This window comes from Ptychodera flava, chromosome 2, assembly GCF_041260155.1.
Source record: "Ptychodera flava strain L36383 chromosome 2, AS_Pfla_20210202, whole genome shotgun sequence".
Taxonomy (NCBI): domain Eukaryota; kingdom Metazoa; phylum Hemichordata; class Enteropneusta; family Ptychoderidae; genus Ptychodera; species Ptychodera flava.
In genome coordinates, this window is record NC_091929.1 from 7,925,639 (window position 1) to 7,947,919 (window position 22,281).

Here is a 22,281-nt window from a genome sequence, read left to right on the forward strand (position 1 = left end):
AAACACCCTGAATTGAGTACTGTGATTGGTCAATCAACAGTAGATAGTTTTTAAATATTATATATATATATATATATATATATATATATATATATATATATATATATATATATATATATATATATTATTTTTTGATAAGTACCCTTTTCTTATTTTTGTAGTATTAGTTCTTGACTATGTTCACCTTTGAGGAATAACGTCAATAAAGTTATTATTAAAGTTATTTTATATATATATATATATATATATAATATATATATATATATATATATATATATATATATATATATATATATATATATATTTTATATATATTTATTTTCAACAGTCATTCTGTGTTTTAATGAAATTGTTGACATGTCAGTTGTAAGATAGGAATTTCAAAGGGTCAATTTTAAAGTTTGAATACAGTACATTTTGAATGAGCTGTGAATGTATTTCACACTTTCTATGCTTAACCAGATGTCCTGAACTGTTGTACAGAAATGGATGTCAATCATTGATATCAAAGAGGAAAAAGCAGTAAATCAAAAACTTTGATGGGTGTTAAGACTTGCCAGCCATCCAATTAAATCTCCTGAGAAGCCATAGAGAGCTATTTTAGACAAATCTGATGTGTGCAGTGTCTGAGAGGACCTTTTCTTTTAACATTGAAACCATAATGACGAAAACTCCCTTGTTTTAACTGTTATTTTAGTCATAAAAAGCATCTTTTTACAGAAAACCTGTGACACAAAGGAAAATAGTTGCATCAATGAGAACGAAAAATATCTTGTCATTTTTCTATCTCTAAAATATGTCACTGTATCAAATACATATACATTGTGAAATATTTGTGCATGTTGCTTTCTCATACTGAATTCTCATAGAGACTACAGAAAAGTATCAGGAATTTGTCATGCTTTCAATATGAACTGTAGATTTCATAATGGTACACTTTCACTAAGCAAACATCAAGATATCTCTGACATATATCTCTGATTTATTAAAGTGCGGCGAAGGGCGCACTGAAATAAAAATCTTGATATCTCTGATATATATGCCTTGTATATTAAAGTCATGCACCGGAAGGGCATGCTGAAAAATGTCCGATATATTAAGTAATGCGCTCGAAGAGCACACTGAAAAATATTGAACATACAGATATCTCTGATATATGTGTGCCTGATATGTTAAAGTCGGGCGTGCTGAAAAATATCTCTGATTATTAAAGTTACGCGCCCAAAGGGCGCGCCGAAAAATGCAACTGAATGATGAAATTTGTGGCTGACGCGATGCATTTTAGGCAATGATGAGCCTGTGTCAAAATTCAAAAACACACTGACCCCCCCCTATTGGGCATTTCAAAAACATGGTGACCCCCCTATCACCAAAGTCAAAAAAGGGTGACCCCCTCATGAATCCACCGCCCCAGGCCGAAATAACTGACCAGTCCCTTAGATCGTTCTGTATAATCACGTTTTCTTCCTTAGTCTACGCAATCAGGGGACGTATCTCTTGAAATTATAAAAAACGTCGAAGAAAGGAAATCGAGGGGAAGAGAACTTTAGGAAGAATAACAAAAAGAGCTAGCTGAACAGGGAGAGAAAGAAAAAAAAAACAAAGGGGAAAATTGCAAAATGTACTGGATTGCGTCGGTGGTAAGGGGTTAGCCTGGAAGGAGTCGAACCTTCATAGTCTATGTGCATGTAGAACCTTTTCCGTTTAAGGTACAAGCCGAAGTAACCACCGACTTAGCCAGTACGAAGGATTGTCGTAAAATAACTGACTATAAACCAACCGATAAAATCTGACGCAAGCTTGTGAAATTGATTCCTGGATCGCACCGCGAGATGGCGCACTTCAAAATAACGATGTCACCTGATCATCAAACTGGCCCAAGCGCCGACCATTCCTAGTCTTCTTGTAGGTCAATGAACTCACTCTCCAGCTTGAGTGAAACTGGAGTTTTAATATTAAGTATGGCCAAGGCCAACATGCTGTTGCACTCGAAATGTAGACATTCAGATTATAGTACAACGTCTCATCAGCACCTTATGAAAGTCGATCAGTACTTCTTCCAGGATACTCTCCCTATATGCTTGCCTGCCTGTCGCTACAGATTTGTCTTAAAATCACAGATAGGCTCAGCTCTACGATCGTTTGAGTCGCCATTTCAAGTTTTGCCAATTTAGGGCGCTGTTTTATATTTTAGATTATAAGTCTTCGCTTTGCAATTTCAGTAGTTGTGTTTAACCGTGGACCAGTAGTCAAGTGTTGTTTCAGTTCAAAACCATGCTTTCAAGAGGAATAACATTCATGGTTTAAGGTAGTTCGCGCCTCGGAAATGAATATGCTTAATCTTTTGCTCAAACTTCCCTCAAGTAAACTTTCATCAATTCTCTTTCAAATTCAAGAATAAAGATAGGAGGGGGGGGGGGTCACACTGCAAATTTTGGTACAAGAGAAACAAATTACCCAATATTTACAGCTACTTGAAATTCAAAATGGCTCAGCCTGCTATCACTGTGTTATCTCTACGGGGAGAAAATTCCCAATTTTCACAAAACTAAGCTGGTGAAAACTGCATTTACTCTAAGAGCTTCAAATTGAGCCCCGCACCGTGGAGAGTCCAACAAAATGTTGTAACAGTTTTAGAATCCGAATATCTGTCCCCGAGACGCATTTGACCTTAAGTCTCTCTAAGTATATGTCTCCCAATAGGCTTTCTACGTCAAGTGTGTCAGAATAATCTATAATTATTGGAGATTATGAAATGTTATTATTATACCATTGCTGAAATTCTGTCACTTATCACCATCCATTACCCACTCGGACGTCAGATCAGGTCTCTGCGTGATCAACATTTTTTGGCATCAAAGCAGGTAATTTGTGCTTGAAGAATTGATGTTGTCACTATACCATCCAGTACCGAAAACAGGATATTTCAACGATTAATCTTACATCTATTTTTAAACGTTGACCGTTCCGCCGGAACTCAGGACAGGAAACAAGGAAAGCACAATTACCATTAGCGGCAGGCCACTCTGAGGCAGCGGAGACAAAGAGATTGGTTCTCGTATTAATGATATAATGCATGGTGAATACATTATTTATACTTGGCACAATCAAAGTGGACTCGTTAATAATGTACATTAGCTAGTTGGCGCAGTAACATCTCAACAAGTTTGCTTCGACCTAGTTCTTTACAGTCTCATGGGTTGACGATTCAAAAGACCTCCGTTGAATTTAGTAAGAAAAGTCCATCTCAAACTTTCTATAATGTCTGGAAATATTTTCAGCGTTGTCCAGCTTAACGCAAGTAAGTTAAGGGAGGAGTCACTGTAGAAAACACAGCGGACTCTATTATTTTAAGGGATATGGTCAGACTTGACAGAAATTCGGTTAACAGATAGAATATGAAAAATGTTGACAGAGATGGTCACGTGACTGAAAATTGACATTTTCCAGCCAAAATCAAAACATTTAAAAAAGCGTAAAATTTCAACTTTTTAGCTCAAATGTTTTGTCAGTTTTTCTGCATATTCTGAGAGAGAAATTATCACTTAATATAACAGACACCGTAATCCGAACAAAATGATTTTATATATCTATTCAACACTTAAAAATGTCCATGAAATGTAAAATATTGCTAAATTTTTTAAAGGTTTTAGTCACGTGACTTGGTCAAAATCTAACGATTTGCAAACATTTCGTTTACACATATACTGAGAAATATATTGTTGCCAACTTTTAAGTCATTTCGAATACAACTTTCTAAAACAAGATCCTTAGCTACTCTACAATGTTAAAAGTCTCAGACCCAGGCCATAACTTGTTCATTGGTGGATGTTTTAATTCTTATTATCTTCTGTCTTTTGTTGGTGATACTTTCGATAAATTTGACCTCTGAACCTAAGCCAGATAGGATGTTGTGATTGATTTAGAAATTTGACTGCAAAGTCGCTTAATATAACACGGCTATATTTATTCGTTCAACAGACAGAAATTGAGTTCCGTGTTTAATTGTCAGTTTGGCTGGGCTTCGCATGCCCTGGTCATCATACACTTTCGTAAGTTTTGCTTAATAAATGAAACTGCGCGGTAGATAATACGTAGGCCTGCTGTGATAACTCGTACAACACTGTACGACAAGGGCATTCTACGGTATTTGTATTGATCCGAATGACTCAGGATTCCCGATGGTGAATGGAAATACAACAGCGTAGAGCTATTGAGCTATCCTTCGTGACCTTCGAACCCCTAACATCCTAATAAATGCTTGCGTATTTTTTCACGTTATCAAAGGGATTTTTTTCCGAAGTGTGGGCAAGAAATACCCGGAATAATTTGAAAGAGGAACAACGTTTTACGTCATGCCTCCGAATTGAATTTTACTGTAAATATTTGAATGGTAGGTTCCGAACCTCCCGAATACCCAAAAGAGTGTTTTTATTGCACAGGTGCTGTGAGTTAATCGCTGTCATGACCACAGTAGCATTTGAAACATTGAAGTATTTGCAGTGCTAAAAAGGTCTGAAAAGAATTGACAAAGTTGTCTAAGTTTCCCCAACCAATATTCAAAGCGAAGAATACGAAAACAAAGACCTGCCACGCGAGTTCATAAAATATATAAAACTTTGTCCACCTGTGTTTGCTTATGTGTTTATTGACTAGCTGCAGGTTGTAAAACGTGCGACTAACGTGCTCTCGCGTCGACCTCGAGTTGAAAATGTCACCTCCCACAAAGGCCGCACGATACACCGTCTCATACAAATTGAATCTGCCAGACCGTATAGCCACCATATTGATCCCTCCGTTAAGCCTAATGTACACAGTACAGGGATTTAGATGCAAAAACAAAGTCAAAGTTCAAAATTGGAATAACAGGGTTATTTACTGGGGTGTTGATGGTCTTAGGCCACTCGACTTTATCAAACCATAAACTGGGTATTGCTGATGTGTTTACCTTTTGCAGAGGACCTGTAAACTTCTGTGCAACAAAAAATGGATAGGTTTCTGATAGTTGCCTAGAGCAAAATTTTGAAGCGATTTCCCGGCAATATCCCGACATGTTTTGGTAAACATTCAGAGGAGATAATTCTTCAACTTGTCGCTAAGGGAAATCTCCATTAGTTTAACTTTAGTGAGATTCCGTTGTTTCTATTCTGGTCGCAAAACCAAATGCCTTATGTTCGTCTTGCCAGCACAACTACAACCATCTGTAATTTTGTTGTCATCTGTGAAATGTACTCCACTCTGTGATTCGTCGACAATCCATTGCATGGTCAATTTGCTGTGTCAGTCAGACCAATATTTGGTATTTCAACACACTCTAGTGAAGACAGTATACTTGATTTCAAGAATAAGAAACGAAAATATGATTAAAATTTGAAGTAACTGTCCCTATAATGGCATATCAACGTGAAGAGACCAGTGCAGTTTTGTTTCACGTATAATATATGGTGAACATGTATTACTCTGATAGCGAAAAAAGTTGCCTTGAGTGTCGGTTTGTTTGTAGAAACGCATAATTTGTATGCTCAATGTAAAACTCATAGTCAATTTAGGTAGTCACAAATGGAATTTCAGAAATTATATGGTGTACATCACAATTGACCTCTGTTTTCTGTCTGTAGCAAAATTTGCCGCATCTATTTCATGTCGGTTCAATCTATTTTATCAGCGTTACCAACCAAAAAGGACTCGAAGAACGAGTGCTCACTTCAAGTTTAATCTCATGTTAATCTGATAGTTTATAAATCTTTATGCCAAGGTCAATGGTAAAATGACCAAAAACATTACTCTTTTAGATTGCAATCTAATGTAAATCACTCATCAATGACAGCATTCTACGTGCCGAGATATGAGTGTATACCCGTTTACTTTAGATTAGACTCAAAATGATGGACGTGCAAAGTCTGTAGCAAGACCTAACCGAAACTCAAGTCCGAAAATATGCACTTCCTATTATATATCGTGAAATTGTTTTTATTCTTTATCATTTTGGAGTGTGCGATCGAAAAAAGTGTAAAATTGTGCTCATCTTCCAAGACTTTGTTATCATGTGGAATTTATTATGGTTAACGGATTTAAAATAGGCTAAGCTACCGACAATGCTCTCTATTTGGTCGTATCTTCGACTTGGTTCATTCCGGTACATGGTTACATCAACCAGTGTGTATGTTTCACAGCTTGACCACTTACAAAGCTTAAAAAATCTATCAACATCTTTAAAAGACACTTATCAAACACCTGTGCGGACGACGAGAGGGCCCACGTGTTGTCCCTTTCTCAGTTCGCCTCGAACCTTTGTGAATAACGATGGCATCATGGGATTAAATTCTTAGCAATGGACATGTTCATTGACATGTGCGCTCTTTCTAAATATGGAAGCTTTTTGAAATTGAAATCAAAGACCGTGTCTGAAAATTTTCAGCGTGAAAATGAATTGGTTTGTTGTAGAGTGTTTGCTTATAATTGACGAAATTCTTCAGAATACTGCAGTGTAAAGGACACTTTAAGTTCTGTTGCATTTCTACTGGTATATTGTGATTGTCACCCTTAGTTAATAAGTTAATAGTCGTAGGAATACACAAACAACATAATCTTTGATGGCCAGTGTGAACAACATAGTTTAAAACAAAACTTACAATGCGACCCGTGGTAGTTTTTGTAAAAGTGTAAAAGTACATTATATACAGTAGGGATAAACATTACTTATTGCATGTTGAGTAGTTCATTTCTCACAAAACAAATGCATTTACAGCATATTTAGATTTTGTGGTTCGATACAACAGTTTAAATAGTATTGCCATCAGACCAATCAAAACTTATTATCTTCTCGGGTAAAAGTGCCTGTGTGCATTATGTACGGCGGCCTGCTATTGGTCACTGTTTGGGGACGACATGGCACTTCTTTCACTCTCGTCACTTTTCACGGACATTTGATAATTATTGCCAAAATCTGGATGTTCTCCGTCCATGTCATCGTCGTCGCCTTGGTTGTCATGGCAATCGTCGCTGACGTCAGTATTGTTTACACGCACAACGATTCGCGTATTGTTATTCCCGTTGTTTGTGTCGTTTGCGTTTTCTGCAGCCGCTTGGGCCTTCCGCCCCAATTCTAACAGTTCCTCCTCGGGGTAGTAAACACTGCCCGCCGTTGGCAGAAACACGTCCACGTACGCCTTTTTCACTTTCGTCTTCTTCCCTTCTTCCTTTGTCCTTTCCTCGACCACATGTTTTACCGTCACCTACCCTGTCTGTTGGGAATCACGATCGGAGGTATCTTACGCTTGCGCAGTAAGTCGTGCTTTTCCCTGCTCCTGTCCCGGTCCAGCGCTCCCAGGTGCAACTCGGGAAATTTGAAAAAGCGGAATTTTTGCGCGGTAACGAAGAACCCGGTCTTATGAGCGAAGTCGTCCGAGTTTCTGATATCGTTATGGCCGTCTCTCGTCGGGTCGTACACAATATTTCCCGCCCTGTCGCTTATCATCCCGTTCCGTTGTGTCACCACAGACGTCAAACGTGGTGAGATGCTCAACCCCTTGCATAGATTCCTCGATGTTTGTAAAATTCCCTGTTCCCGCCATTCCTTTGATTTTTGCTTCTCGCTTCCATTATCGTTTCCTTGACAACCGTCCGATATCAAAACTGGGTTCAAGTTGTGCGCACCTTCCAACGCTTCTAAGAAATAGTTATTATGACGAAGGAGCCAGGCATCGCGGTTGTTGGTATCAAGGTCATGTTTAGGGACTTGAACGGTGGACGACGGTGATACATCAATACTTTTCGAAGTTGAAGTCCTCGGGAAAGGCACCCGTATATCGCTCTTGTTCCGTACAATACCGCCTATTATGGCCTGCTCTCCTTTTGTCAGCGTCGTCTTTTCACGCACGAACATTCGGCCAGTCACTGACCTGGCGTCGAAGTGGGGACCATCGATTCGCCTCGCGGAGCCGTCTTCGTCGACGCTGTTTGCCCTGCCCCGCATATCGCTGAAACTGCAGTCGACGAGGCTCGACGGGTCGCTCCAGTCGCAGAAGCTAGCTACGGTGACATTTGCAGCTGTCCTCGGCCTTTGGGTGGGCGTCGCCGATCGCCTTGGCGTCCCCGGTCGACGTGAGGTGGCAGGTCGATTGCGGAAAGTCAAGTCGTGCCTGCACGCAGTCGTTGATCCTTGTAAATCTGTTGTAGCTTGCAATTGCGGGGTTTCAAATCTCTGCAACGTCTCGGCTTCCAGAGTTAGCGATCGACTTGACAACGACGATTTTGACCTTTGCCGTGGCCTTTGTACCGGTGGAGTTCTCGGTCGATCGGTAAACTGTTCGCTATCAACCGATGGCTCCACACTTAGTGCTCGCCGGTGAGTTGCTTCAACGTTTTTACCTCGACGGACTGTTGATTTATTGTTGAGTGCACTACTCGTCAAACGTTGCGTACCGCCACTCGACGACACGTAGCCACCGAAGGCACAGCACGGCGCAGCTTCAATATTCTGACGCATTTCCTGGCCTGAAATATAAAAGTAAAAACACACCTGCTCAACTGCTCGTGTTACCATGGACACCGCCCCAACAATAAAACAACCGAAGTGTTCAAACTGCATTTGTAGACAGAACAGTTGTCAATTTTTCGAAGTGAACAGCGTGATCCAACTGACCTGTTCGTTCAAACTACATAACTGCAAAACAGGTTGACTGCACTAGCGTAGTATATTATATCTGAGTACAAACGTCAAATATCTCCGTAGTCCGTTGTGACCTATAGCCTGCAACGCTCTGCTGGTATGTCGCACAACCATTTAACTTGGCCAATAGAAGAGAAAATTCCCGCAAACTATTGTCAACAGAAATCTCACTTTCTAATAAATATCCCCTGTCAAGGAGAATTTTCAATCACGCCACCCAAAAATAGCGATGCCATTGTCTTTACGTGATTAAATCTCTGTGAAGCAGATTCACGGGAAGGATAAATCTTACGTTCGTACAGGAGCGCATTGTTTCGCGCTCTTTTGTCGGACGCACCTGACAATTAATGTTTTTGTCAGGAAATTTGGAGGATTTATGTCGATTTCACACCTGATCCATAAAATCTCACTGCCAACACTTGTCGCTGCCCGATTCATTGTGTTTCAGCTCTACAAAACAAACGTGCGCACTTAATAATAACATAGACGTCGGCCATCAAATATTTTATTTAGCGAGAGAGCGTGAGTGTGTACTCAAATTGAATGCAAAAGTATGTACAGTATTTTGGAGAGAGAGAGAGAGAGAGAGAGAGAGAGAGAGAGAGAGAGAGAGAGAGAGAGAGAGAGAGAGGGGGGGGGGAAGGGGAATTAGAGAGAGTCTGAGAAGTGACACAACTGCAAGATAGATGGAGACACGCATGAGGAGAGGCGGACCGAAAGATGAAATGTTGAGACGACGAGATCGTCGCACGGAGGCCTTGTCAGAGAGAGGCATAGGCAGACAGACAAACAGACAGACATAGAGTACATATACATATGGCGTTAAACGTTCAGTCCAACCGAGAGAAAATCTTGTGAACGCTAAATGATGTCACAAGGTTAGACTTTAAGTTCTAATGGTTTATTTATAGGTACAGATGATTACAATCAAAGTAATTTCCTTTCCTAAAACGATGGAATTATTGCTTATTTCTATACCAATGAGAATGTGGCACGTTGCCACCACGTGAGTTTCGACCGAGATAAATATAAAAAAGAAAGAGAGAAAATGAAGCATTATAGGTGGCGATCAACAAGGACCTTGAAGTGCAATCTTTACATCATCTTAGAGACATGATTCAAGTTGTCTTTTGGTTTACATTTATTATCGTTGCTTTTTGGGGCAGTTCGTTTTCTCAGTTTCGTTAGCTAAGCATTCAGTGTTGCAGAGGCTAATGTTAATCCAGACGACCTTCAAGGATTAGGAGAGCGTACCGATGCATCTTGGGTATTGTTTTCTCAATGCTTTTGACACAAATGTCCGAGATTCATTAAGAACTTCATCCCTGAGTTTTGTTCATTTTGATAATGAACAAGTTTATATCAATATCACTATGATTAAAACGCATAGTTATGCACAAAGTTGTTGATGCTGCTTCAACACTAGCTTGACTCAAGATCACAAAAACCTGGAATAAAAAAAATGGGCGTGACGCTTTTTTCTCTCCAATGATATGAAGAAGACAGCATTAGGCAGAAATCTATCCACTCACACGCAATAGCAAATAGTTTTTGAAGCAAAAGCGATATACTTAATCAAATATGCATGTGACGAGACGACATAAAAGTACTATACAGCAACTTAAATGCAAGCACTTACTTCAAGTCACATGTAACCGACATATTGTCTATAAAAAGACAATCGTAAAAACGATCATTCACCAGGTTCGTGTATAACATTTCCGGTCGCTTTATGAACCTCGCCACGATGATGTATCGATCCCTCTACCGATGTCCTTGTGGTCGTTTTATTATAAGGGAGGCGTACAGAGAGTAATATCCTTGTGGACATTTTAATGTCGATTTTATGATACAAAAATAAGAAACGCACGGATATTGGAAATTGGCTTGCTTCTAACGGCTTTAAATGGAGGTCGTGACACCACTTTTTTTTCTAAGCAAAAGGATTGTAAAATATAGAATAATATTGGTGAAATTGCTTGTCTTCATAAATTATCCCAACAAGCCTATCAATATAAATACTAATTTATATGACATCGGAACAAGTGTGTTATATCTTCTGTCCATTATCGACTTCTCTTTTCACATATGCGACTGTCCATAAAATTTGAAATTTCGATAAAATTAACGCTAGTGATTTTAAGGCTGAGTAGATGCTTTATAGTGATATTGTCGACAAATACTGATTTTAGCTGAACTCAGATCGACCAGGTTCATGGTTGTGATAGTTTTATTAAAACAGGCCCGCGTGTGCCAGGAAAAGTCGACCATGTGTAGCGACTGTTACAATACAGCGTCAATGTCTGAAGCAGAACAAATCACTGCGACGCAAGCTTATGTACACTCATCTACCGACCCACCCTCCAACTCATATGCATAAATTCGTAAATACTACAGAGATAAATACATGGGTACCTACCTACCTACCCACACAAGCACATACATACACATACGCATACATACATACATACATACATACACTACATACATACATACATACATACATACATACATACATACATACATACATACATACATACATACCTACATACATACATACATACATACATACATACATACATACATACATACATACATACATACATACATACATACATACATACATACATACATACATATTTGTTCAAAGCTTGTCTTAAGAGCTTTCAAGATGAAGCAACTATTTGAAATTTCCAAATCACCGGCGTGTATTATCTACTCAAGTGCCATTAGCAGGCGTTTTAAGGAAACTCTCCTTTTAGTTCATTTAGAGTGCTTCCATTTGCTGTGAACATAATGGCGGGTGGATTTAGAGAAATGTTAAGTAGGGCCTTCTTTAGCAGTCTGCTCCTGGCACGTTGTAAGCATTGTAGGCTATTTTCCCGAAAGTTAGCTTAAGTCGTTAACTTTTTCACGGCTGACCCGTTTCTTTATGGCGACCGTTACTTAGCGTCCGAGTCAAAACATAATCGGCAATCGCGGGGGTCTCAAAGGGTCTGTAAAACCCATCGTCCAGTCCGATCGCCACACGCAAGAATCGAGTTTCGTATTTTCTTCACTCAACGCCGGTAAAGAAACATAGCTACTTTATCGTCACAACCTTCCAGTTTTAAAATAAGATGATTGTCATTTAATCAAATTGGCAAAAATCTTAATCCATATTTTAGCCAGAGTAAGCCCTCAAAGCCATTTCGCTCGATTGGTGGAGGTTATTGGCTGTAACATTTGAATTAAAACCAGTATTTGTGTTATGTCTTACAAAATAGAGTTTCTCTTTCTACTCTGAAAACCGTGTCGAAGTGGCTAGACTTAAGAACTTGTCTATACAGCCAGATAGTGTGTAGAGTCGCATTAAGTTACTGTTGACAACCAAATTCCAGTCCGGAGGAGAATTTGGTAACAACAGGGCCAATACTTGGTATTTCCATACACCTTATTATGTAGAACGCGCCTCGGGGACAGAAATTCTTGCTTTCAAATTTTATCAATACTCTTCAGATCTACCACTTGTGGGGTTTCATTTTAAAGCTCTTGGTGTAAGAAAAGTTTTCAACCTCTTAGTTTTCGTAAATCGAAAACTTTACTGTTTTTCATAAAGTTAACATAGGGATGGCGTCCGTTTAGAATTTCAAATATCGGGAAATCTTAGTAACATGTCTCTCTAGTACCAAATTTTGAGCGGTGACCCCCTGATTTTTATTCATGCTTTGGTAAGAGAATGGTTAAAAGTTTTACTGAAGAAAGTTTGAGCAAATGTTCAAGTCTTTCACAGGCGCATATTACTTTATGGGAGAAGAATAAAGATGCAGTGGTTATACGACACAAAAATCCTGAAAACATTATCAAAAGTTATATTTGTTGTCCCTACAAGTAACATGTCCTAAATGAGACGAAGTGACCAGCTTGAGTTTATTCCTGGTAGGCGGCAGTATTCACGTCCGTGACGTACTTACGACATTCTTCAAACGGAGAAATGACGATTTGACGTCCACTTATCCCCAACAACAGTGATGCATTCACCGGGTTTGTCATTCTGTTATTCCAACGTCTCCCGGTAAAAGCCGGTCGCTTTTAGACACAATTGAACTTTTCTTCTTTGTAACACCGTGACGAGTTCCTATAAGATATGCGTTGACAGTGTCTTTCAATTACAGTGCTGTCTAAAATAGACCAACAAGAACTGTGAACAGTCATGATCAAACCATGGAAGCAGTCTTGTGAAAAACTGACGATTTAACATATAAAGCTAACTTTATAGTGTTAAAGTCACGATAAATAACTTAGGCGTCGCCAAATATCAATAACATGTGTTACTTATTTTTGATGGTAATAATATTGACACACTGACTGCCTACTTTTTTCAAATTCGCGACGATATTCCCATCGTTGTAATCAAAGGTAGATTTCTGACATACTGGCAACATATGTGCAACTAGGTCTTGCAATCGTGGGAATAAAAATATCGTTATTTGCACATTTCTAAAATCACATAACATCGCCCTAATTGATTTCACATCAGAAATACGTACAGTTAAACCGAAAAGGCGATGTTATTATTTGAGGGGGCGGCAACTTCGGTGCGGGTTTAGCAAAAGGCCCATGGCAGCCACGACAGGAAACTATTAAAACCAATTTAGAGATATGCATTTGCCTGCGTGACTCTGAGTTTGTACGTCACGACGGATGTCTCTCTCTCGCCATAGTTTGTTTTCATCGTATCAAAGTTTTCCAATAAAAGTGCTGATGGCAACAATATTATAAAATCGCTGACGATATCAAACATAATTTAATCCGCTGACCTTTGTCATTCGTAAGATGTAATATCTTATGAAAAGTAATAATTACTACCGTTATTATATCATGAGATGTAATAACGGTAGTAATAACTGCCGCATACGTCTTTTGTACTCACGACAGGTGAGTGATGTCACTCACCTGGATGCTATCCCTCATCAACCAGATGTATTGATGACGTCATATGAAACTGTTCATTTTGTCATCAGCGAGCAGAACTTTGCATCCGGACTCGCAGTGTTGATGAATTGTGAGGACAACTTAGGTCAATTTTTACACAAGAAATGAGTGAATGAATGAGTGAATGAATGAATGAATGAATGAATGAATGAATGAATGAATGAATGAATAAATGAATGAATGAATGAATGAATGAATGAATGAATGAATGAATGAATAAATGAATAAATAAAGAAATAAAAAGACAAATAAATAAATAATAAATAAATAAATAAATAAATAAATAAATAAATAAATAAATAAATAAATAAATAAATAAATAAATAAATAAATAAATGATTGGTTTTCATAAGAACAAGCACATGCATGGTCTATTATGAATTCTATGGTGAGTTTCGTATATAATCATTATGCCCTTCGTCATACAAAATCAAACCGTTTGCATAGGGTGCAGACAGCTTTACTGGCTTAGCAAGATCAACTTAATCCCCGGCCTTTATCTGGCGCAAAGAATTGTTTTATATGCATGTCTGACGGGAAATACACGTAGATGTAATTTCTTTTACAAAATTATGAGTCACGTATCTAAACTTTAACGGGTTAGCACTGAAGGTTCATTTTTTACTAAAATGTCGGCGAGTTCAGAGTTCCAGACAAATGTTAACTATCATTTACAAATAATTTAGAAGAAAGGTCAATTGTTGCTCGACTTTCAATCAATTTGCAACATTTGTCTTGATTCCACTCCGGCCAATTTCCTTTGTTAGATTGAACACACAAATATGATGAGATGACGTCACCGCCTCGTGAATTTAAAATCATGGCTACCGTTTAGATAAATTTTTGTAATATTCAGGACTTTCTATATCTAGTTCAATCGCACACAAAATGCTCCTGAAAGTTGACAGGTGTGCGCTCTCTGCTCAGAATAGCTCACATTTGACTTCCAAAGTTTTTTTTCAAATACTTACAGCAAACCGTACAACTGTTTCCACTCCGCGTGGAACTGAATTCAATGACCTGGTCGCGATTTTGCGACATCGTCTCAGGCCAAGTCACACCGGCGGGCAAACTCTGTCTCCGTAGTAATCCGTGGCCGACAAAACGCACCAGACCGAACTATACTCTACGTGCTGTGCAATCCCATATACCCCATCACAGCCCCCGGAGGGCCTGCATTCGATGACACCCGAGTCTTGACCTGTCAACGGTGAGTTCAAAGCGTGTCCTGCCACACAATCGATGGAGTTGAAAGAATGCGTGTCATCAGCTCAAAAGACACGCATAACGGTACTCTCTCAAACGCTGTTTCACGCACACCCCATTATGCTTGCAATAATGCCAGTATAGGAATGGCAAAACCATTAGGCATAAAGTCGCTGAATGCCAATTTGAGTCAAAGTTGATTAAATTTCACCCTTTGTTCCTTGATCCCCTCTGTACTCTGATTTTATCACAAAGAGTTCAGATATCCGCTCCGTTGATTGGCTTTGTCAATGGCCAATCAAGTCGTCACAAGCGTATTTTAATTACGCTGCTTTTTTATGTTTTCTTCAAAAGTCTTTAATACTTGAATGTTGATGGCGGAGCTTTCAGACAGACGTTGGACTTAATACACGGATTTTCTGCATGGTTTTACATGTGAAGTGGCTGATGAGCTTGTCTGACCACATGTACAGTCCCTCCAGTCTGACGCATTTAACTAATTGGCGCATATTTCTATCCCACAAAAATACCCGGCGGTGAAATGGCTTCTAGAACATTTCACATGGATATTAAACATAATGAAAGTTGAAAGGAAAGACTTTATCGCTTGTTACGAGATCAATATTCAAAGCAATGCTTAATTACAATCTTGTTCTATCCATTACTGTGTTAAAATCTATGAACGGATACTTATTCGAAAGGAACTAGTTAGCGCTTATGAGAATATATGTAGGGGTTGCGTACGCATGCGCATCGCTGTTACTTTGTCAATACAACCTGCAGACGCCTGTACAAAGACTCTTTTTATATTTTTTGCCATTATTTAGAGTACGTACTCAAGATTGAGACTGATGAAAATGTGCGGCAAGGTCACACGTAGCTTCGTGACACACAGTTTTCAAACTAGATCCTACTTTTGGCATTATTCTTTTTCTTTATCTGAACATTGCGTAATATTGATACCATAAGAATATTCAGTACACGTGGCCATGAACTTGTGATTTTTTTCTAAGTGAACATACCTGGCACGTAGAATGTAATATGTTTATGAGAATTCTCATATTTTGAAAAAAAGAGCTCGCTCGTATTAATATTGGTTAAACATTATTTGCCAGAGAAAACGCTTCGGTGCATATTACATTAATAATGCATTCATTTGAGATATGGCCCAAGTCGCTGAGGCCTATCGGCGAACGTAATCATGCCTTTTTAAGCAATAACCCGCCGTTATTATATTCGCTATTTGTCTTCACTATAGCAACAAAATGACCGTCATGAGCTGCTGAGCCCGACTGCGATAAAAAGAAGAACCTCCTGTACCCTTGCAGATCACCCTCGTCCTCATCGAACCAAAACAATTTCTCTTCCAAGCAGTTTTTATTTGCAATGCACAGAAATATGGGGCATCCAATATGGTTTTGTGAGCAGAGTGCCTGGTACGGTAAGATACAGTAACCAACATATTCTGAGAGAGAGAGAGAGAGAGAGAGAGAGAGAGAGAGAGAGAGAGAGAGAGAGAGAGAGAGTTGGATTGTCTTGTCGCTGCATCGATGTTTGAGTTTTCTGACGAACCTTTAAACTTCCGTGCAATATTTTGACAGTATACACACACGAACACGAAAAGCAGTAACGTAAGTAAAATGCCCATAACTGTTGTTCTCTGAGTGAAGAATAATAACAATTCATGATAACGCAATATGTGAACTAAAAACTACCAATATCTCACACTTCATATGAAAGATCTGGTTAATTCCGACTCTGAATAGCCACAATTAATAGCTTACCTGTTGGCATACCAAACAACACAATCTCTCCAAAGCAATCCCGAAGGTGAACTGCTTACTACGAAATAACACTATTGATTAAAATGCACAACTGCAGGCGGAGTCGTGAGGAATGGCATCGGACGAAATTACTTTCGGCGTCGAAAAGGTAGTAATTGTGACGTCTTTGTGTGATGGGGATTCAGTACGTGCACGACTGGTTCGTCTTATTGTTGGCATGTCAGAAGGGGATGTCGATGAAATGAGGGGTCAGACAGGGTCAACTAATTGCAAATTAAAATATTGAAACCATGGTATGCAATGCCAATCAAACACCTCTTCGACATGAGCGGGATACGTCCGACTGCACAACGTAATTGTGATGAGAGAGAGAGAGAGAGAGAGAGAGAGAGAGAGAGAGAGAGAGAGAGAGAGAGAGAGAGAGAGAGAGAGAGAGAGAGAGAGAGCGTCGGACGATGAGGAATCCAGGTATTTCAAAGCGAAGGACGTGAATGGAATGACACGGTACACTGTTGTTCATCTTTAATGTGATACGTGACCTTACCGTGGTGTCCACTGCGTCCATATACGCAAACGCGTAAGACTATCACAGTAATATTATCGATGACAGAGATGAAACGACCTTTACACCTTATTGTTCATTATTTGTAATCAAAATAGCAGACGGTACCATTTACACAGGGCTTGTGCAATGTTGGCAGAGGTAGTTGAACGGGGAGTTATCCGCCGCATTATTCTCCCTTTTATCAGGGTTGACATTGTATGCGTCTATGTGGGACTACAAAGCAATGTCACTGCCATTGCTACCAATTAAAATAATTTCTGCTACTAAAGTTATTATGGGATACAGTCCAAACCGGGCAACCTCGACAACAAAAAAACATAACAACGGACCATACAAGTAGAAGAGTTTCAACCACACCCGTACTCGTTCAGAAACATTTTTAAATGTCATTCAGTCGAAACTTGACAATTAATTGCTAATAACAAAACGAATGTACATCTCTGTCGATTTCCTGTCGAAAAAAAGCATAAACTCCCGGCTTTATCAAACAGTTCATAAAATAACACCTGCAAGTCTTAATAACAAAGCATGGTCAAAGTTCACTTACAGAGGGATATGAAAAATGCATGTACGACTCACCCACGTAGAAGTCCATCGAGAGAGAAATAATATTAGATGATTTATCAAGAAGTGTTTAATTTACTATGGCCTCTTGATTATTGATTACTTTGCTCAGCACTTTTCAAAAATTCTTGTTATAGCGATACTTTTATATCTTCCTTTTTACAAAATCTTGACTAGCCCCATAATTACGTTAATTTTCGTTCTTTCACTGAAAACAGTGCTATTTAGTCAACTTGTGAAGTGAACGTCCTGAAATTTGTGAAAATCTCTCATTTTCCTCTGTGTTTTACGGACTATAAACACTCATGAAAGGTGTCATTGCATTGCGTTCTTTTTTTACGGTATATTTTCATTTAAGGTAGCCACATGATCAGCAGAACGTAAATACAAGGCGTGATACGCTGCATAATATGCTGTTGAATATGCTGTGACATAGTCCCTGTAGTTGTATCGACCGTTGGATATCATACTTTCCTTAAAAATAGCAGTGAAAAGTCCCCCTCAAAAAAATTCACGGTTTTGAAAGTTAAATTTTCCAGGGCAAGCAAACAAGAATGGCTGTCTCACCTCAACAATGATGCGGCACTGTCAGTCTTCAACCACACATGGCTTACTTTTCTCACCCAGGCAGTGTGTTGACAACAGCCGACCAGGTGACAGGAAGTACCGGCTGAGTCACCGGAAGCTCCGTTCCTCTCCGTCCATGAATACTTTAACATGTAAATGATACAAAAACATTGTCTATAGTCATGAATCGTAGGCGGATTTCCTACTTTCTTTCGATCGTTATTTTAAGTGTTGACGGTGGAATGACAGCGTGGAATATTTAGATTGAGGAAGATCGTGAGAATTGGGAACAGATATTCGGACTCTCGTACTTTTGCAATACACTTTTTTGTCTATCACTTGTGGCAGCTCATTTTAAAGCTCGTGGAGTAATTAACTTTCCAACCGGCTTATTTTTGTGAAAATCGAACATTTCATCTTGCCAATAGAGTTAATAACACAAGGATATTCGCCATTTTGAATTCAAGTGTCGGTATATTTAGGGTTTTTTTCTCTCTAGGACCATATTTTTGATCTGTGATTCATTTGATTTTTATTCTTGATTTCGAAAGGAAATGGTTAAAAGTTTCCTCGCGGAAGGTGAGCAGAAGTTTAGGCGTGTTTCAATTTCGCGATGAGCACTACCTTACATGATATTATGATGGTTTTCTCCAGGCTGGGGCACGAGACACATTATTATTCCGGCATAATAACAGCGCCCCCATAGGTTATTGGATAACACGTAAATGTTCACCCATGGTAACAACGAAAGTAATTCGCCCCAATTTGGTTTGTTTATAAGCAATAAAGCACTCTCTGCGACGGTATACCACGAGATTTTGACCAGTTCACACCATATGTGCACGAGCGATAGCGTCGGAGTGCATATATGAAGTGAACTGGTCAAACCAAGTGGTATACCATACCGTCGCTGGGTGTGATTTATTGCTATTATATCATATCATATCATAACGGTATATTGAAATTCTGACGTGGAACGTAAAAAAAGTATTTTGCTCTTGCCGAGAGTGCGCGTGTGCGCCAACCGTGGTATATCGCGAATATACCACGATTCTTTTCTCGTCTCGACCAATCAGGTAGCTGTATTTGCTCCATCGATATACTGGTATGATATAATATATCATTTATCAGGCTTTCTTGCCTGAACTTTTAGCTCTTGCACGCGTTCAAATGATACTGTGACAAATTGTGAAGCTTCAAACGACAGATTTGTCGAGAACATCAATATATATATTGCCTCTATCATTATACAAGGTGCTTCAGTGACTCTATTCAAGAAAGTCAATTGCATATATGCGATGAAGGAGCTTTTTTTCCATCTTATCATAAACTAACGATGAACGTAATTTGAAGTTCAATAACAGATTCTTTAAATTTGTTGATAGAACTATACAAAAATATATTACGGTGTAATTTTTTATCACGAGTGGGCCTACTTACCGAACTAGCTAAAGATTTAATGAAATGTTAATATTTTCATTCACACCTGTTTGCAGAAATGTTGCATTTTACACAAAAAAGACTCCACTGTAATAGTGACCATGTAGAGATGTCGATATTTTACAACAGCTTCTTGATTGTTTTATATAAAGTTCACATAAAAACAAATATACTATCAGAAACAGTTTCATAAAGGCACACGTAGCAATATTTAGTCATATGAAGAAAAACCAATGACATTTTATCCCATGGAAACTTTTAGAAATTAACAAATGATTACTAACCCACAAAATGTGACAAAAACAAACAAGAACACAAACTTAAATAAACAAAAAGCAAAATATAAACAAACGAAAATGCTAAATATATCTTAACGACAACACACATGGGAGGCTAGACTAAGACCTCGTTTGTCATTGTCGCTATTGTCAAAGTGGTGCAAATGATATGATTTATTATGCCAAAGGGAATTAATAATAATACGAAATCAATAATAACAAGAAAGGTAATAATCTTTTGATCAGCGGCAGATGTGGCAAATGTCAAATTGATATCTATAAAGGGTTTTTGGTATCTGTTTGTTTTCAATTCCCCAAATTAGTTATCTCTGAATTGACGTATACCAACTAATTATAAACGTTCTACTTCAGTGCGTATTTTTTTGAGATGAAGCTCAAGTTGGCACGTGATTGATCATCACCCTTACAGTGTTGCTGACGTTGTATTAAATCTTCATACAGTTGGTAATTCCATGGGAATGTCCTTGGGTATAAGACAGAGCTGTAACGTCCTTGTGTACATGGAAATAGCTCTGAGTCATAAATCACTATTATACGCTGTATATGTCGATTCGTGATGACGAACACAATAACAGCGATAACATTTTGAACGTTTAGACCATTGTCCACCATTCTCCCATTCCTTCGTGGAACAATTCCGAATGCAACGTCGTCAATCTCGAGGGAATAGGCTGAGCACAAACTCATTAAAAAGACTAATTATCGAGAAATTTTTTGTCCATTTGTTGTCATAGCAATTTAATCGACGTTGTTGGTTTATGTAACGCATCACCTGTAATCCATTTGATGTAATAAACATCTTGTTGTCATAGCAATTTAATTAACGAATTAAGGATATCGATCACTTCTTTGCAGTTGTTCGTTTGTAGAACGCATCGATCATCTGTGATCCCTTTGATGCAATAAACATCTTGTTAAATTTCTTGAGCGGTAGAATAATTAAAGCTTGAAGAAAGGTGTTTTCTGGTGTGCAGAAATTGGTTTTCTATCATTGAACTCTTATGGAAGAAATGTCCTCGAAAATTTGTGAATTTTGTGTCATTGTTGAAGTAATTCATCTGGGATGAAGATATAGATGACATATATAGTTCATGTTCATTATCATCAATAGAGCAAGTGTCGATTTATCCATAGTGCTCACTTGCTACATATGATACTTACTAGGGGGTCAGGTGAATCTTCTATCTCAAAGATGTTTTTTCACTTCAATAGGAGAAAAGATAAGAAAGAGAAAAAACATGGAAAATGACTGAAACAGTGTGCAACACTATAAAATTTCCGTTACTAGTCACGAGGCGACCAGAATAGATCTATCAGAAGAACGGTACACAGCACGATTGGAAAATAATCAATTATTTGTAAGTTTTTACTATATCACATTTGTCAAGCCTGTCGCTCTGAGAGCCTCAGATATTGAAGCCTTCCATGTTTACGAAAAATGTTTATGTAACGGAAATTTGTCAAAATGTAACATGTATCTCCAACTTACCATGTGACACTGCTGATTGATTCTCCACTGAAAGAGCAGATACGTCACCTTCAATTTCCTTTGAAATGTGTTTTCTTGTGATTCATCAATTTGCCTTGTCTCTTGGTCTCACTATCTGCAATGCTCGCGTTCGTAATTGCGCTCTCTGCAGCGTGTCGACATGTCCTCGAATGAACCTGTGTTGTGAGTAGATTCTGACATGCGCACTTGAGCAGCAATTTAATGCAACCGTGATTTCGCTCACGAATATTGTCGAACATATGAATTATAGATGATAGATGAACTATATAGTCGTATGAGTGATAAAGGAAATGACTTTGGATAAGAGTACAAAGACTATTGATAGGCCTATTAGCCTCTCTCTCTCTCTCTCTCTCTCTCTCTCTCTCTCTCTCTCTCTCTCGCTCATGGAAACAAATTCACGTGAGCAAATGCACTTTTTCCCGTATCTCGTGTGACCAACCATTTGTTTGACTTACGTTGCAGAATGGACACACGGAGAGTTTTATATTCTACCCTGTCTACGCCGCAATTTCCTTGTTCAACTGTTATCATATATATCCCCGACAATATTTTTTAAGTATTTTTTTTATAATTTATTTCCTCGCTTTCTTTCTGTCCCCAGCTGACGTCTTTGCTTCTGGGCCAATGACCTCGTGCAGCAACAAAGGGTGGGGTCGATGTCGGGTCAGGAAAAGGTCGCATCAAAGGTCGACAGTAGC

The 22,281-nt window shown here is 38.7% G+C and overlaps 1 protein-coding gene across 1 annotated transcript; it reads right to left on the reverse strand.

Annotated features, from left to right (window-relative positions):
• Nucleotides 1–5,694: 5,694 nt before the first annotated feature.
• LOC139152662 (uncharacterized) lies at nucleotides 5,695–21,744 on the reverse strand. Its single transcript, XM_070725947.1, has 3 exons — nucleotides 21,560–21,744; nucleotides 18,332–18,474; nucleotides 5,695–8,496 (listed from the first exon to the last, which is right to left on the reverse strand). Exon 3 carries the CDS (start codon nucleotides 8,486–8,488, stop codon nucleotides 7,232–7,234), a length of 1,257 nt encoding a protein of 418 aa, XP_070582048.1. The 5' UTR covers nucleotides 8,489–8,496; nucleotides 18,332–18,474; nucleotides 21,560–21,744; the 3' UTR covers nucleotides 5,695–7,231.
• Between the last annotated feature and the right edge of the window lie 537 nt (nucleotides 21,745–22,281).